General features: G+C 41.0%; 1 protein-coding gene across 2 annotated transcripts in view; it reads left to right on the top strand.

Annotated features, from left to right (window-relative positions):
- kirrel3a (kirre like nephrin family adhesion molecule 3a) overlaps nucleotides 1–16,038 on the top strand; it is a 564,427-nt gene that overhangs the window by 510,638 nt on the left and 37,751 nt on the right. Inside the window, exons 11-13 of one of the 2 annotated variants that reach the window (XM_048562289.1) lie at nucleotides 6,104–6,302; nucleotides 10,869–10,976; nucleotides 12,332–12,496. In XM_048562289.1, coding sequence (XP_048418246.1) covers nucleotides 6,104–6,302; nucleotides 10,869–10,976; nucleotides 12,332–12,496 — 472 coding nt within the window. The remainder of the gene's footprint in view (nucleotides 1–6,103; nucleotides 6,303–10,868; nucleotides 10,977–12,331; nucleotides 12,497–16,038) is intronic. The other variant, XM_048562290.2, reaches the window with a different exon arrangement.

Below are 16,038 nucleotides of genomic sequence, written 5' to 3'. Positions count from 1 at the left end.
ATATCCTAAATATAGATGTATGTGCCAACGGAGCTCGTACCAAGCTGCTTCAATTCAAAGAATGACCACTCCAAATTTATTCAGATAGTAATTAGGAAGAAAGCTACCGAATGGATTCATACCGTATTGAAGGAGGCCTTTTGCCCCTTTATTTCTGACCCTCTAAATGTGTTTCCCAATAAATTACACAACCCGATCCTTCCTTTTGAAAGTCACTGTTGCACCCTTTTGCTTAGCTCTTCAGGACCTTCAGATCCTAACTTCAGCTCAATTGCCAAGTTTTTTTTCACATTATCAGCCAGGTCAGGGCAGAATAATGGCAGGAAATGAGCAAACCAGTAAAGCTGGACCCCAGGGGAAACCAGTGTCTTCAACAGCACAACTGAGGGGAAAGCTGAACCAGCAGTATGTTGGATAGCAGAAAGTGAAGGGGATTTTCAAAAAGGGGGAACAGGAGTTTTCTAAAGCCTTACAACCCTCTGCACTACCCTAAATCTGATTTCTTCAAACCCTAATTTTAATCTTTCTACCGGCACTTTCAGCATCTTCAACTCCCTCTGATGTAATCTCCAGAATTCTCCCCATAAACCTCTCTACCTCCCCGCCCTACTTGAAGATGTTCCTTAAAATCTGGCTTGTCGGTAAGCTTTTGGTCATTTTATCTGCCTGTGTGATGCAATGTCAAATTTTCCTTAATTGTAATTCTATCTTAAACATATAAATGAATATTGGACAATTCTTCCTGTATCCCTTCCCCTCACTGTAACACAAGTCACCACTGGCAATGCAGCAGTGCAGAGAAAATTCAATAAAGGTTGGAAGTTAAAAAAAGAAAGGGGATATAGTTTACAGATGCACAGCCCAATTCAGCGCTATCGGTGAGAAACATCTGGTGCAGCCTATACAATGGTGATTAGATATGTAGAACATGCGAAAGCTGTACAGATGCTCGAGTTCTCATTAGTTCCTTAGCTAATGGCTTTTTTATTGCAGCAAGAAGCCTTTATGGATCAGCAGAAATAAAACTGAATCATTTCTGAAATGGGAATGAATTGTTCCCAATCTCTAATGTCAGCTGTGGGTTTCACGTTCATCGCACTGCTTTCAGCTTTGTACTGATTAGTTTGAGCAGGTGAGGAAATATGTGGGGGATCCCTGTTCTCAAATGCACACAATACCCAGGGATTGTGTATGATTATTAACTGCACATTAAGTTGTCGCTGTAAATGAATTATTGAGAAGTGCAGCAAATGGGGACATGCTGAGGAAACTGAACAATAAGAGGTTTCTCTCTGATGCATTCTGCCAGTGATTGCTGGACGATCCTCTTTGATGATGATGGACTGTCTATTGGGATGGATTCCAGCTGCAGTTTCCAGTCCCTGGGTTTGTTCAGCACACGGAAGTAATCAGTGGGAGATAGCTCAGATTAATGGCTGAGGCCCCCTATTTAGTTCAGCACTGTCCACTCATATTGGGCTCTGGTTTTATACTGGATTTGGGTTCACTCTCAGTTTATGCTAAACTCGATATTCTAGGTTTAGTCCGAAACCAATGCCTTGGATTCACTATGGGATAACTCTCAGCTCGACACTCTAGGTTCATTCTGGGCCTGATGTTATGGATGCTTTGATTTGCTTTGAATTTGATGCTCCAGGTTCACACTGGATGCAATCGTCTGGATTTCTTTTGGGTTTTGTAAATTGCCACAATTATGTTTAATTTTGAACTCTTTCTCACTGCAAGTTGCACAGTGAATCGCAAGCCACAGTCCAGATGGAAGCAGAGATGCTGCCCACCCTTATCCAGATACTTACTCCCAACACAGAGGTCTGGGCTAGAAATATCAGTAAATCACCCAGAATCACTCCCAGAATTTTTGGGCTTTAATCAGTTAGCCCGCAAACAATCTTTATACCTTATTTCCTCTTTCCTTTCAATGTTCCCGGCTTCTCTAGCGCAGGGTAACAGTTCCACAGACACTGGACACTTCACCTCTTTTATCATTCTTTACAGTCAGACCTAGATGATGATGGAGAGAATCTTCACTTCATTAACTGCAAAACTTTACCAAAACAACTTGTAGCAATAACGCATCTTTAATATAGTAGGACATCACAACGAACGTCATGTATTCAAACGAGAAAAACATGTCTCCAATAAAGGTCTAGTAGGACGGGAAACAGAGGGTTTCAAGCAGTGTCTTAAAAGTGGAGAGAAAAGGTCGAGAACTTTAATTCATAACTCATAACGTGGAAGATGTTGGTGGGGTGTCTTCTGGAGTAATGTGTCCAGCGCAGGTTGCCGTGTTGCAGGAAGGATATTATTAAGCTGGAGAGGGTTCAGAAGAGATTTACTCAGGTTGTTGCTGTGATTGGAGGGTTTGAGTTATAAAGAGAGGCTGGACAGGCGGAGACATTCTTTCCTGGAACGTGGAAGGTTGAGGGTGACCTTATAGGGGGGCATAGATAAGATGAATGACAGGTGTCTTTTCCCTAGGGTGGAGATTTCAAGGTTAGCTGACATATTTTTAAGACATGACAAGCATTTTTTTTTACACTGAGAGTGGTTTGAGAGTGGAATGAACTTCCAGAGGAAGTGGTGAATGTGGGTACAGTTACATTTAAAAAACTTTTAGGTAAGTACACATATAAGAAATGTTTGGAGGGATAAAGGCCAAGTGCAGGCAGGTGGGACTAGTTTAGTTTTTTATTATGGTCAGTATGGATTGATTGGACCAAAAGGTCTGTTTCCATTCTGGATGAATCTATGAGTCGATAAGAAATAGGAGCAGGAATAAGCCATTTGGCCCCTTGAAACTGCTCCATATTCTACATACCCTTTGAAGATCAAAAATGTCAATCTAACTTAGCTATGGATATATTAAAATAATCATCTCCCACACTACTCTCAGGAGAAGAGAATTCTCAATATTCAAGGGCTTCTAAGTGAAGAAACTCCACCTCCTCATAGTTTGAAATGGGAGACACTTTGTTCTGAAACTTTTTCCTGTTGTTTTACACTGCCCCACAAAAAAAAATCATTTTTTTCAGCATCTACCGTATTATGATCCCTCAGAACCTTATATACCAAGATAAGGTCAGGCACACCCCACTCAAATTTCGGCACGAAACTATTTCTTTATTCCAAGAATCAGCTACATGAACCTTCCCTGAATTATCTCCAATGCAAGTATATCTTCTGTTAATAAGAAGACAAGAGCTATAATGAGTACAAATGTAAGAAAATTTCCCAAATTTTATACACTGTTCCCCTTACAATAAAGTCCAACTTTCCATTTCCCTTTCTGATTACCATATTTGCTGTACCTGTGAGCTAACCTTGTGTGATTCACATACAGGAGCACCTAGATCACTCTGCTGCACCATTTTGTTTTCTCTCACAAGTTAGTAACAATATACTTTCATATTCTGCTCAAAATGGACAACCTCATAATTTCACACATTGTACTCCATCTGCCAACTGTTTTCCTATCCACTTAACTGTACCCTTTCGCAGACTGTCTATACCCTCCACACAATACTCTTAAATTTTCCAGCATTTTTTTTTATTCATGGGATGGGGATCGCTAACTAGGCAGCATTTATTACCCATCCTTAATTGCCCAGAGGGCAGTTAAGAAACAACTACATTGCTGTGGGACTGGAGTCACACGTAGGTCAGACCAGGTAAAGATGGCAGTTTCCTTCCCTAAAGGACATTAGTGAATCAGTTGGGTTTTTCCGGCAATTGGCAATGGATTCACAGCCATCATTAGATTCTTAGTTCCAGATATTTACTGAATTCAAATTCCACCATCTACTGCGGTGGGATTCGAATCCGGGTCCCCAGAAAGTTATCTGGGTCTCTGGATTAACAGTCCAACGCTGATGGTGTCCTGATTGTTGGAGAATCAACATAAGTTGGGAGGTGAGTTTCAAGACACCACAGAAATTTTGTCAACCCTGGCAAGTTTGAACATTCAATGGGTTAATTTCCACAGCCTATGAGCCTCTGTGAATGACTTCATCCCTGAGCTCAGCATCAGAGACTTTAGATTGAACATACCTACATCCCTATCGAGAAAATGTTACACTCGCTAATCTTTGGTCTCCTTCACAGATCAATGAAACTGAACTGAATACAATTCCCCTAGTCACCCCCAACCTGTTCCAAATGCCTGTCTTCTCCCCCATCACCCAAGTACCATTCATCCACCTCACCCACTCATTCACTACCAACCCATTAGTTAGTAAAAGATTTGAAACTTTAAAATTGATGAGGACAGGGTAGCTACTGATGTGAAAAGGGGCTTGCCGCTTTTGTACTCATGATATTTGCTGTCTGATGCCTGCATTGACCTCTTCAATACTTCTACTAGAATCAGCAGTCCTAGCTGAAAAATTACAAAAGGGTCGGCCCATGGAAATCTTCACAGCCAGCACCAATAAGTTCAACATCAATGCTAAGTGGAAGATCTGGGCTTTTGTATCCTTGTCACAACTTCCTTGTCTATTAATTTTGTACCATCAGCAGGTTCGGCAACAATACTTTTTGTCCAATCATCCAAGACATCAATGCAGATTGGACACTAAGGCCCAAGCACTGATCCCTGCAGCATCCGTTATTAGAGTTTGCCGATTTGAAAATATCCTGTTAGTTATCCAATCCATTAACATTGCTGGTGTATAGACCCCGACATTTCTATTTTTGTCTTGTCTTAATGGTGTGGCAACCTTTCAAATTCCTTTTGAAAATCCAAATGCATAACATTTACTGCTTCGATCTACGTTCACCCTGCTCGATACATCCTCAAAAGAATCCTAGTACATTTAACAAAAATGACTTGCCTTTCATAATCCCAGAGTTTAGGACTTACCTAGCTGAAGTCATAAGAATAGATCATTTAAAATCCCAGGGAGCAGAATGGCTGTGGAATTTCATATCAACATATTGTATTGGCCATTCCTTTTGATTTTCAGAAAACTATCAATCGGTTATTAACCAAGAGTCTTATACATTACAGGTGTTGCTCAAATCTGTGCCTTCCATCAGGGGTCATTCTCAGCAATCAAGCAGGAAGCAGGCATCATGTATATTGTAGATGAGGCGGAATTGTTCCTGCGCTGTAAATGGATTGAAAATCAGAGGGCACAGCTTCAAAGCATTTTGTAAAAGAAGCAAATATGATGTGAGCGTGATCATCGAACAGTTACGGTTTTAACGCACTGCCTGGGATTGTGGTGGAGGCAGCTTTCATTGAAGTGTACAAGGTGGCATTATACATGCTATTAAATCAACCGGCACAGACACCTCCACAGCAAGAGGGACTTCAACCTGAGCCTCCTGGCTTAAAGATGGGGAGACTACCATTGCATCGCAAGAACTCTTAAGAAGCTATTATATAATCATTTAAATTGAAACAATGTGCAGGTTTTACAGGGAAAAGGCAGGAGATTGGCACTGAACCAAATTGGTCAGAGAGGCAGAGCAGACACGATGGGCCAAATGGCCTTCTTGTACACTGTAGCAATTCTGCGATTCATTCAAATGTCTTTCTGGAGTAGGGAAAAGATCTAAGATGGATTAGTCTTTGAAGATTTTTTTTCACCTGTGTCCTCAAACAGCATCAGAATCAATCTCCCATTAAAAATTTTTAATGTTCTCCAAACAGAATCCTGAAAAGAATTGAGGTCCAGTGCTGCATAATTATGTAAACAAAGATCATGCAATTTATTAAGCTTTCACAAGCTCAGGACATCCCAAAGTTCTTCACAACTAATTAAGTACTCTTACTTCACTTTTAGGGCACTCTGGAATGTCCTGGCAGGCTTGATGATCTTCAAAAGTGATGATAATCTAATCTCAAATAACAAACTGTGAAGCTGGATGAGCACAGCAGGCCAAGCAGCATCTCAGGAGCACAAAAGCTGACGTTTTGGGCCTAGATGCCCAAAACATCAGCTTTTGTGCTCCTGAGATGCTGCTTGGCCTGCTGTGTTCATCCAGCTTCACACTTTGTTATCTTGGATTCTCCGGCATCTGCAGTTCCCATTATCTCCGATAATCTAATCTCTCCTTTTCTTCTATTGGATACACCCAGGCTTGGTCATGGAAGGAGAACATTCTAGAATCAGGGACCTCAGGACGTTACACAGTGGAGACAGTGAGCATGGAGGAGGGCGTGATCTCCACACTAACCATCAGTAATATTGTGAGGGCAGACTTCCAAACAATTTACAACTGCACAGCCTGGAACAGCTTTGGTTCTGATACAGAAATTATTCGCTTGAAAGAACAAGGTAGGGCCTACAAGAGAATAATGAGCTTATGCACCTCAGTATTTGAATTCACCTGTCTTGGTTACTTTAAAGTATTTGTATGCCTTTTCGCCTTAAAACCACTTCCCTTTCATAATAACCCACCCATACTTGGAAACATTAGAGTTGGAGGAGGTAGGAAGTGTCAAGCTCAGGGAGCTGTCAGGGGTCTGGGGACTTCGAGTGGGGACAATTGTGAGTTAGGGTCAGTTTAATAGTCAGAGTATGTTTCTTATCCTTCAACCTTTTCTGTGTAGCTACTTAGCTTAAGTGAGTCAGAACACTTTAACATTTTTTTTAATTTAACCTACTTTTCTAACCAACCTGTTCAGTGATGTGATTACATACCTCAGGAGCATGTGGGTCTTGAATCCGGGCCTCCTGGTAGGGATTACAACTGCACCACAAGAGGGTGAAGAAAACCTCTGACTTTAAAGGGGTTTTTCAAAGGGTTCCTGGTGCCAGCGAATTGCACGTCAGAATTTTCAATTTCCCAGGCAATTTCCTCAGAGTCAGCTACACTCTACTCTGCACTGTTGCAATGACTCACTGGTCATTGAAAAATCTGAACTTCATTTCTGAATCTAATTTGACTCTAATTCATCCTACTTCCTTCTTTATCTGCTTTCTTTCCATAAATTTATTCAGGAGATAGAGCATTGGACTCAACATTCACGAAGTCCCAGCTGCCAGTTCCCCTCACTGTGTGTTGGTCTATCACATTTCCAGCATGTAATAGGACAAAAATAATACAACCTGAGATTGGAGTAATCCAATAGATAAAATGCCTTCTCTGCAACTTTCTAGGCTGTTGTCTCATTACATCATGGTTGAAACTCTTGTCTGTGCCTTCTTTGCCTGGATGGGCAATTTCTTGAATTTTTGATTCTTCAGCAGTCTTCCTTCCACCCAGCATCAGCTACATTTAATCTAAACTTCTGTGTTCATACAAAATCACCTAAAACTATCAACCTGTTATTAACTAACTCTGACTGGGATGCTGTGCTTCAGATTATCATCCAAGCTCTTCCTTCTCATAGTCAAATAGCTCCTCCAACTTTTTTGTTTACTCTTCCCAGTGGTAATCTTTCCCCTCAGCCTTCAGACTACACCTTCTGTTCCTCTTATTTAGATGGCTCAGAAACAAACTCCAATGAAGACCTTTCCATTCCACCCTGCCCTATAGATATTAACATACCAAACTATTCATCTGCTCTTTCCTTCAAGTTATTCTGAAAATCCTATCTCTAGGTCTGTGTTTCTAGTTTCTCCAACTCCTCCTATCCCTTTTTACTGGATATATCCCCATTCACCGCTTACAATGTGCTACGAACCACACTTCTGACAGCATCATGATTTAGACACGTGCCTTTGTCATCTTCATTCACAGGCAGTTTGTGCAGCCTGTTCTGCTTCAGTGAATTGTAGTTTGTGAATATATTTGAGAGCAGAAATTGAAAATCCCAAGGCCTTCCATCTAGAAACATGTTCTATACAATCCCATCAGTTAGTTTATTTTAGCAGTAATCATTTTACGCTCAGATAACAAATATTTAGCTGACTTTTCGCTTGCCTACTTCTTGGCTGTGTTTCATTTATCTTTTTTTTGTTGTTATATCAGACCTTCACAGATGCCAAAGTTAATTTGCTGAGTAACTCTATCTGTGGCTTAGGCAATGATTGAGCCTCTGGTCTTTCTCTCCGTGGCCATGAGTTCCAATCCAGCTTAGAAATAGGAAATAAAGGTCAAACTGAGTGAGTGTACATTTAAAGTATCAAGCTGTCTTTAAATTGGCAATCTTGCTCAGTGACCATTGGCCTTGAAATATGATTGCAATAGGGATAGCCCTGTGAGCTGTGGCTGCCTACAGGCTCTGACTTATACTGACCACACGGTAGGTGTTCTGGATCCATCCTGCTTTCCCACCATTAACACCTCTGAACTTGCTATGCCCCGCACTTGATCTATTAAAGGATGTGCCAGACAGTTTAGCACTGGTAAATGCCAAGAAGATCCAAGTCTGATCTGCAGTGAGCTTTGTCATCACAACTTTAGCCAGTGCAAGCAGCTTTGGTATCATCAGATCAAAGAACAAATATATCAGCCAAGGGTCCCACGCCAGCCTAAAATCCAGTGGTCACATCTTCAATGTGGATGTCAAGGAAATACATATTCTGATTCAATTGTAGTGCATCCGATAATTATACAGGGCACCAATCTTCACTGCCTGGGTCTCACGAGGAATTGATTTTGACATATTTTTCTAACTTTTTCTTGATACCTGTTTAATACAATATGCCCTCATCTTTTCAATATATTCTTTGTTTTTTATCTGTATTATCAGACATTAAAGTCTTGCCTTGAAGAGATACAGTGGAAGAATAGCGGGAAGGACTGATGTCTCTGGCAGTGTCTTTGTTATTTCTTCTTTGTTCAGGTGAAAAACTGGGAATGGGTTGATAATATCCTACTCTAAGGTCCTGGAGGATAAGTCTCCTGACTGGTCCCCATGTACAGCCTAGGAATCCTATGTCATTCCACAATTCTAGGTCTCGTGTAGCATGCTGTCTGGTCAACTTCAGAATGTGCTATTCTACAAAACTATTCTGAAATCTATAAGCTTCTTATCTAGGCTACCCTTGCCATCTGACTTTTCCAGTGTACATATAAATTAAGGTATTATTGCCTTACCTTTCTGACAAACCTTCATTTTTCCTTCCTTTCCTCGCAATCATGCTCTGTAGTTAAATAAGGGGACTGTACCCCACTTTCACAAGTGACTTCTTGCTGTTATAATTTCTCATCTCTACTCAAACTGTACCTAAATCCTGGTTTCCTGAATTTCCATCATCCCTCTGTATTGTACAAATACTATCAATAACTGACAGAGCTATCACAGCACCTTTTCATAGCTTCCTGTTCTTCCTAACTGTCCTGTATGCCTTAATATTCAGGTCTTAATCTATGTCACTTGTACATTTTCATAACCTGCTATCAGGTTGTGTTCTTATATTTCTATCTGCATGATCTATTTATCTCTTTCATTCTGAATGTTTTGTGCATTCAAATACAGAATTTAGTTTTGTCCTTTTATTGTTTTTATAACTTCTAACCTTATATATTGATTTACTCTTAGACTTGTACTCACTATGCCTTCCTACTACAGTCTGTTTATCATCTTCCATGCTACCTATACTTAACCTCTTTCCTTGGTCTACCTATGTCCTCGATACCCACATGGATCAGAATGACTGGATCCTCTCCTTCACACTGCAGGGTCCTTTCCATCCCTGTGCACGTACTATTAACCCTGGCACAGAACACAACCAGCCGGACTCATTTTACAATGCAAAGAACAGTTTCAGTCCTCTTTATTATATAATCCTGTACTACTGCTACATTCTATTTTGCTCCCCCTCGTGAATGGCTTTCTGTAACCCAGTCAGCTAGCTTATCCATCCTGCAGGTCTCAGTCTCATTCAAATAAGCTGTAAGCACTTCAAGCAATTGTGAGACAATTGTGAAGGCTAAGGCTCCTCCACCTTCTGTTTCCACCCATGTCTGTTTCATTCTCAATCAGACTCTCTTATCCCTCTCATTGAGCAAATCAGAACACTCTATCCTAATGGGTGCCACTGCATCCTGGAATGAAGTCTCCAGTAATTCCTCTCTGATTCATTGCAATTACCCTCCAGCTTAATCTCCGAACCAGAAGTCTTGAGTCTGAAAAAGCTTTACCCAAATGTTCCTGTCCTGAATCAGCTTGGGTAAAGAAGGCAGATTTCCATAATCTAATAGACATTTTCCCCAACAATGAAAGATAGCTTTGTGGTCACCAATAACTAAGACCAGCTATTCCAAATACCATTATATTCCAGATATTATTTGAATTTAAGTTCCCCAGTTGCTATAGTGAAATTTGAACCCTTGGCAAACCGACCATTAATCTGGACCTCTGGATTATTAGTCCAATAACATTACCACTATGGTTCTATGTTCTCTCTCCCTTCAGGCAAGGTAAAGATACTTGAGCCTTGGCCAGAATGGTGAGGTCTGCAGTTCCCACACATTGGGCCATGCACTCCATCATCATAGAACTAAAGCAGAGTGAAAGGTCACTGGCAAAGGCTAGATGAGCAAGGATGCCTCATACCCAAATAAAAACCAAAAGAACTGCGGATGCTGTAAATAAGGAACAAAAACAAAGTTGCTGGAAAAGCTCAGCAGGTCTGGCAGCATCTGTTCTGAATTCTGAGGAAGGTCACCGGACCCGAAACGTTAACTCTGTTTTCTCCTCCACAGAATCTGCCAGGCCCGCTGAGCTTTTCCAGCAACTTTGGTTTTGATACCTCATATCAACTTCAACCTGGGTAAGGAGTGCCTCTTATTCATTCTTAACTGATAGAGCAGCCATGCATTCGTGGACAGATGTTTGAATATACTTCCTGCCCCCATTGTACGCATTTCACAGGACATCAATAACTTTGGTAGTCTTCCATTACCATCACACTGCTCATTCTGATGCATCTTGTGCTTTTTCCCCACAGAGGCGCTCTCACTGGCTGTCGTCATTGGCGTAGCAGTCGGTGCTGGAGTGGCTTTCATTGTCGTCTTGGCAACAATCACGATTATCTGCTGCTCGCGCTCCCAGAGAAGTAAGTGGCTATGTGGGATGGAAGCTTCTTATGATCAAAAGATAAGATACCCAATCCATGCATAAGTGAGAGGGCAAAACTATGGTGAGCTGGTGTTCAATGTTGGGAAGTGTCAGGCCATCAACAATGTACAAAAGAGCAACAAACTGTCATATTTATAAATGACTTGAAACTAAGAGCAGAAGCGAAGTCCAATTGTATAAACCATTCATACCCAGTGGATAAGTATAAAAGCAATCAAAGTCTCAAGACAGTTAGAGTACAAAGGAGCGGTAGTCACAATTCAGTTTACCAGCATTAATCAGACCCCAGAATGGAGTAATGTTCAGTTTTACACACAGCACTCCAGCAGCAATGTAGACTGGGTTTGGCAGATATACCAGAACCATTGGTTAGAGAGTTAAAATTATCAAGCAGGTTGCACAGGTTCAGCTTGTGTTCCACTGAGCATAGAAGATTGAAGGGTAATTTCAGAGTTGCTTAAAATGTTAACCATATTCAGAATGTTAGATACAGAGAAACTCGTGTGGGAATCATGAGTGAGTGATCATGATCTTTCTATTTGAGCTGGGCCATTCAGGAGTGAAATTGGAAGCACATTTTACACACAAAAGCCAGAAAGATATGAAATTCTCTTCCCTGAATCCCAGAATGAAGTACTAGTAACGCTCGGAAATGACTCAGGTCATATATGCAGTTCCATTTCAAAACAGGCAAGATTTGTTTAGACCAGTATGAGTCAATTTAAAGAATTCTTGGTTTTTCCTTTCACTGGGACACTTGGAGCTTTCAAGACTGAGTATAAATTCTTGTTGGGTAAGGATATGAAAGAAAATGGAGCATGAAGGAATTGACGAACAGATGCACCATCATTAAATAGTATCTTGGAAAAACATAAAGAGATTTACTTCTGTTCCTATATTCCCATCCACCCTCTTCTAGTGTTAAACTTCCAAATACAGTCACTCACCTACTCAGCTATCTTATACTGTCTCAGCATCTGTCCCAATCATATCCAGGCCTTTCTTTCATTTCAGGCATGTCCATCCTCCAATGCATCTACCATTCAACCAGGTTTCTCATCTACATGTGCTAACCAACAAAATGAAGCAAAAAGTAATTTGTATAAAGGCAGATCAGTAATTTTGAACCATGTATATGACTGTTGGAAACTGGAGAACTGAGGAATCTGATGCCATTCACATGTGTTCACACTTTGAAGGGGCTACAGGTGCACAATCATCTGTACCGCCCAGTTAAAACACACCCATGAGCAAAAAACTGGAAGCTAAAGAGTTTTCAAGTAGTTGATTGGCGTGCCGCTCACTTTAATATTCAAGAGTGTTTCATTACAGCTCGAAAAAAACATTTATGGTGGAAAACGAAAATCCCATCTGGTATACGCATTGACAATTGTCAAGTGAAGAGTTTTCTTCCATCCTTCACAAAGGCTAACTGTCTGAGAGAGATTAAACCATTGCGACAGCATCATTTTCCTTTCAACAGAAAACAAACTTCAGGTAATGTCTACCCAAATCCCACCTCTTATAAATGATCATGTGTAACCGTAGAGCAGCTTTCTTCACATCACTTATCAACATGACTAGATGCTGTGTCCCTGAAACTCTTCACCACCTCACCTTTGCTCCCCAATCTTCTGCGCTAGGTGGACAATCTCATCATCTCACCTCACAGCATCAACCTGAAAATATTCAGTAGGAGCATAAATCTTCACAGGTGGCAAGCATCAGTTGTTTTGACTTGGCCTCTTCAATTGTCAAAAGCCATACTTCCATCCCAGTGTCTTTTAAGATGTATCTGGACAGGTACATGGATTCACTGTGAATAATGCTCCTTTGAATGTGTCTTTTTTTTTGCTCCCTTGCTCTGAATTTCACCCTGTGCTCTTCTCCTGCCCCTGCTGAAATCAAGATTCGTCACATTGCCGCTAACTCTTCCTTACTGTTTATCAAGTGTTCAAAAATGTATGACTCCTTCCTCCTCACAATATTCCTTTGCCCTTACATTTGCCAGGGTTTTTTTTAACAAGTGATTTCTGATGACCTTTAACCAAAACTTCTTGAAATTTATTTATTTTACCTTCAATGTTGGTTCTCTCCTCGGTTTCTTCAAATAATGGATGCATCTGCACATTTGTCATAGGTGAAATTGCCGTTGTTGTTCTTCTGAGGAAAGGGTCATCTGGCCCGAAATGTAACTCTGATTTTTTCTTCACAGATGCGGTCAGACCTGCTTGGCTTTTTCAGCAACTTCTGTTTTTGTTACTCTTGCCTCTGAGGTTGTGATGTAAGCCTCAGTCTCTTGGCTTGAATGTGACAAGTCAAGTAAGGGAGTGCAGCTCTGTTGGAGTGGCTATCTTTCAGAAAAGATGTTAAACTAGATGTGTCTGCCCAGCCACATGGATACAAAAGCTCTGCAGGCACAAGTTCAACAGGGAAGGGACAGTTCCCCACAGTCCTGGTTAATACATATTCCTTGACCAAGACTGCAGAAATAGATTGCCTGTTACTGTTACAGATTGCCTTTACTGTTCATACAAATTGCTGTGTGCACAATGGCTGTCACAAATTTTAAATTACAAAGGCAGTAAAAACTGAATGCGTTTTGGAGAAAATCAGCATCTGTGGAGAGAGAAACAGACTCAATATTTTGATTCTAATATAAATCTCTTTCAGACATCATAAAAAGACATTGGTTGAATGTAAAACCCTTTGGGAAGTCCTGAAGTTCTGAAAGACACTGTAGAAATACAAGTCCCAGGATCTTGTGATGTGATGTCCGGGGTTTGGAGGTCCCGGTCAAATCACACTTGCCCTGAAGGCTTATGGGAACATTTGAAAAAGTGATTAAAAATTATTTTTAGAAATACAAGTCCATGGTTGTTGTACAGAACTATGAAGCAAGGAATTTGTCTTGAACAGAGAAACCAGTTACATTTTTCACGCCTTTTCCAATTCTTTTCATGACTGTAGATTTGCAGTCTCAACCTCAACCAATCAAAAGCAAACTATACAGTAAATGGAAAAGTCCTGGGGAAAATTGATGTACAGAGACATCTGGGTGTTCAGGTCCATTGTTCCCTGAAGGTGGCAACGCATGTCAATAGAGTGGTAAAGAAGGCATATGGCATGCTTTCCTTCATTGGATGGGGTATTGAGTACAAGAGTTGGCAGGTCATGTTACAGTTGTATAAGACTTTGGTTCCGCCACATTTAGAGTACTGCGTACAGTTCTTGTCGCCACGTTACCAAAAACATGTGGATGCTTTGGAGACGGTGCAGAGGAGGTTCACCAGGATGTTACTTGGTATGGAGGGCACTAGCTATGAAGAAAGGTTGAGTAGATTAGGATTATTTTCATTAGAAAGATGGAGATTGAGGGGGGACCTGATTGAGATCTACAAAATCATGAGGGGTAGAGACAAGTTGGATAGCAAGAAGCTTTTTCCCAGAGTGGGGGACTCAGTTACTAGGGGACATGAGTTCAAAGTGAGAGGAGGAAAGTTTATGGGAGATATTGTGGAAAGCTCTTTACACAGAGGGTGGTGGGTGCCTGGAACACGTTGCCAGTGGAGGTGGTAGATGCAGACACAATAGTGTCTTTTAAGATATATCTGGACAGGTACATGGATGGGCAGGTAGCAAAGGGATACAGAACCTTAGAAAATAGATGACAGGTTTAGACAGAGGATCTTGATCGGTGCAGGCTTGGAGTGCTGAAGGACCTGTTCCTGTGCTGTAATTTTCTTTGTTCTTTACCATCCAAAGCCAATTTATCCTCCTTTCTTTTGCAATGTCAATGGGGTGACATTGACACTAGAATACAAACAGGGTGAGACTCTACCAGCACTCAAAATACTTAGGGGAACTGGGCAAATTCACTCCCAAAATCCGCAAAACACCCAGGAACTTAAATCATGGGGTAGGCAGCCAAACATAAGAGATAAGTCACCTTCATGAGCAACATTCTGTCGAAGTTGTGTTGTTGAGCATGCCTGCAGTTTTTCAGAGGTTCTGCTCATATTCACAGCATTAACTTCTGGTTCCGGAAGTCACTGTCACACCTGGCACCCAGAGGTCTGCTCGGAAGGAGAAAAAAAGCAGGATTGTGGCTCGTGAGTAGAATGATCAGTATTGATGAAGGAGTTAATCCTCCAATGACAGGCTGTAACATTCCCCTGCTTACAACTGACAGGTTGTTGTTTACAGCCTGGAGGAAAGTGCACAGAGTAAGGGAATAAGAAAGAAAAAGAAAGTTATGAGTTACCAACAGAAAGCCTTTTGCTGGGGTTTGAGTAGGTATAAGCCAAAGGAGAGGGTGACTGAGAAGCTGGTACTAGGCAGCCATCTGCTGGGTAAACGGGGTTGCTGATGTGGAGGTGCAGGATTGAAGGATGATAGGGAAGGCACAGAGTACATATAGGTTCCAAGGGAGGTCAAAATGCTGCATGCAAGGTTGGTGTTGGAAAAAGCTGCAAAACGTGGTGAGGAGGGTAGAAGGGATGATTGAGAGTAGGCTAAAAGGCCTGGGGGTGTGGCATGCCATGTTGCCGTAGGGGAAATGAAAGGTTAATGGAGAAGGAAACTGTAAACAAGAAAAAACAATTTTAAATCTATTAACAAAAGACAACTCAGCTAACCCAGAGTTATGAAAATCTGGAATCATTGAGATTGTGAATTTCTTACAAATGACAATGGAATCTCAATTTTAAAGCTGCATGTTTTGAGCAGCTATTAAATGGAGGGAGGGGATTTGTGGTGAATGCTACATAATGAACATTTTGTCTATTATTCTATTTAAATCTGTGATTGAGATTCAAATAAGTGGTAGTAACTTCCTGATAAAAAAATGTACCAACTTAGTGAATATTCAATGCAAATGCCTTAGCTTTGACATCACCATTCCGTGGCAGGTATGTTTAAGCTTTTTGTGTCAAAGTGTGCATCAATTTTTTGAAAAAATAATTTATTGCCAACATATGCTTGTTGTCCTTTGCCAACTGGGGTACCAAATTAAGAAACAGAACTGAGCCGTGTGCAAA

This window comes from Stegostoma tigrinum, chromosome 32 (assembly GCF_030684315.1).
Source record: "Stegostoma tigrinum isolate sSteTig4 chromosome 32, sSteTig4.hap1, whole genome shotgun sequence".
Classification (NCBI taxonomy): domain Eukaryota; kingdom Metazoa; phylum Chordata; class Chondrichthyes; order Orectolobiformes; family Stegostomatidae; genus Stegostoma; species Stegostoma tigrinum.
The sequence above is the reverse complement of the archived record's forward strand: the minus strand, read 5'-3'. Positions and strand labels throughout refer to the sequence as shown.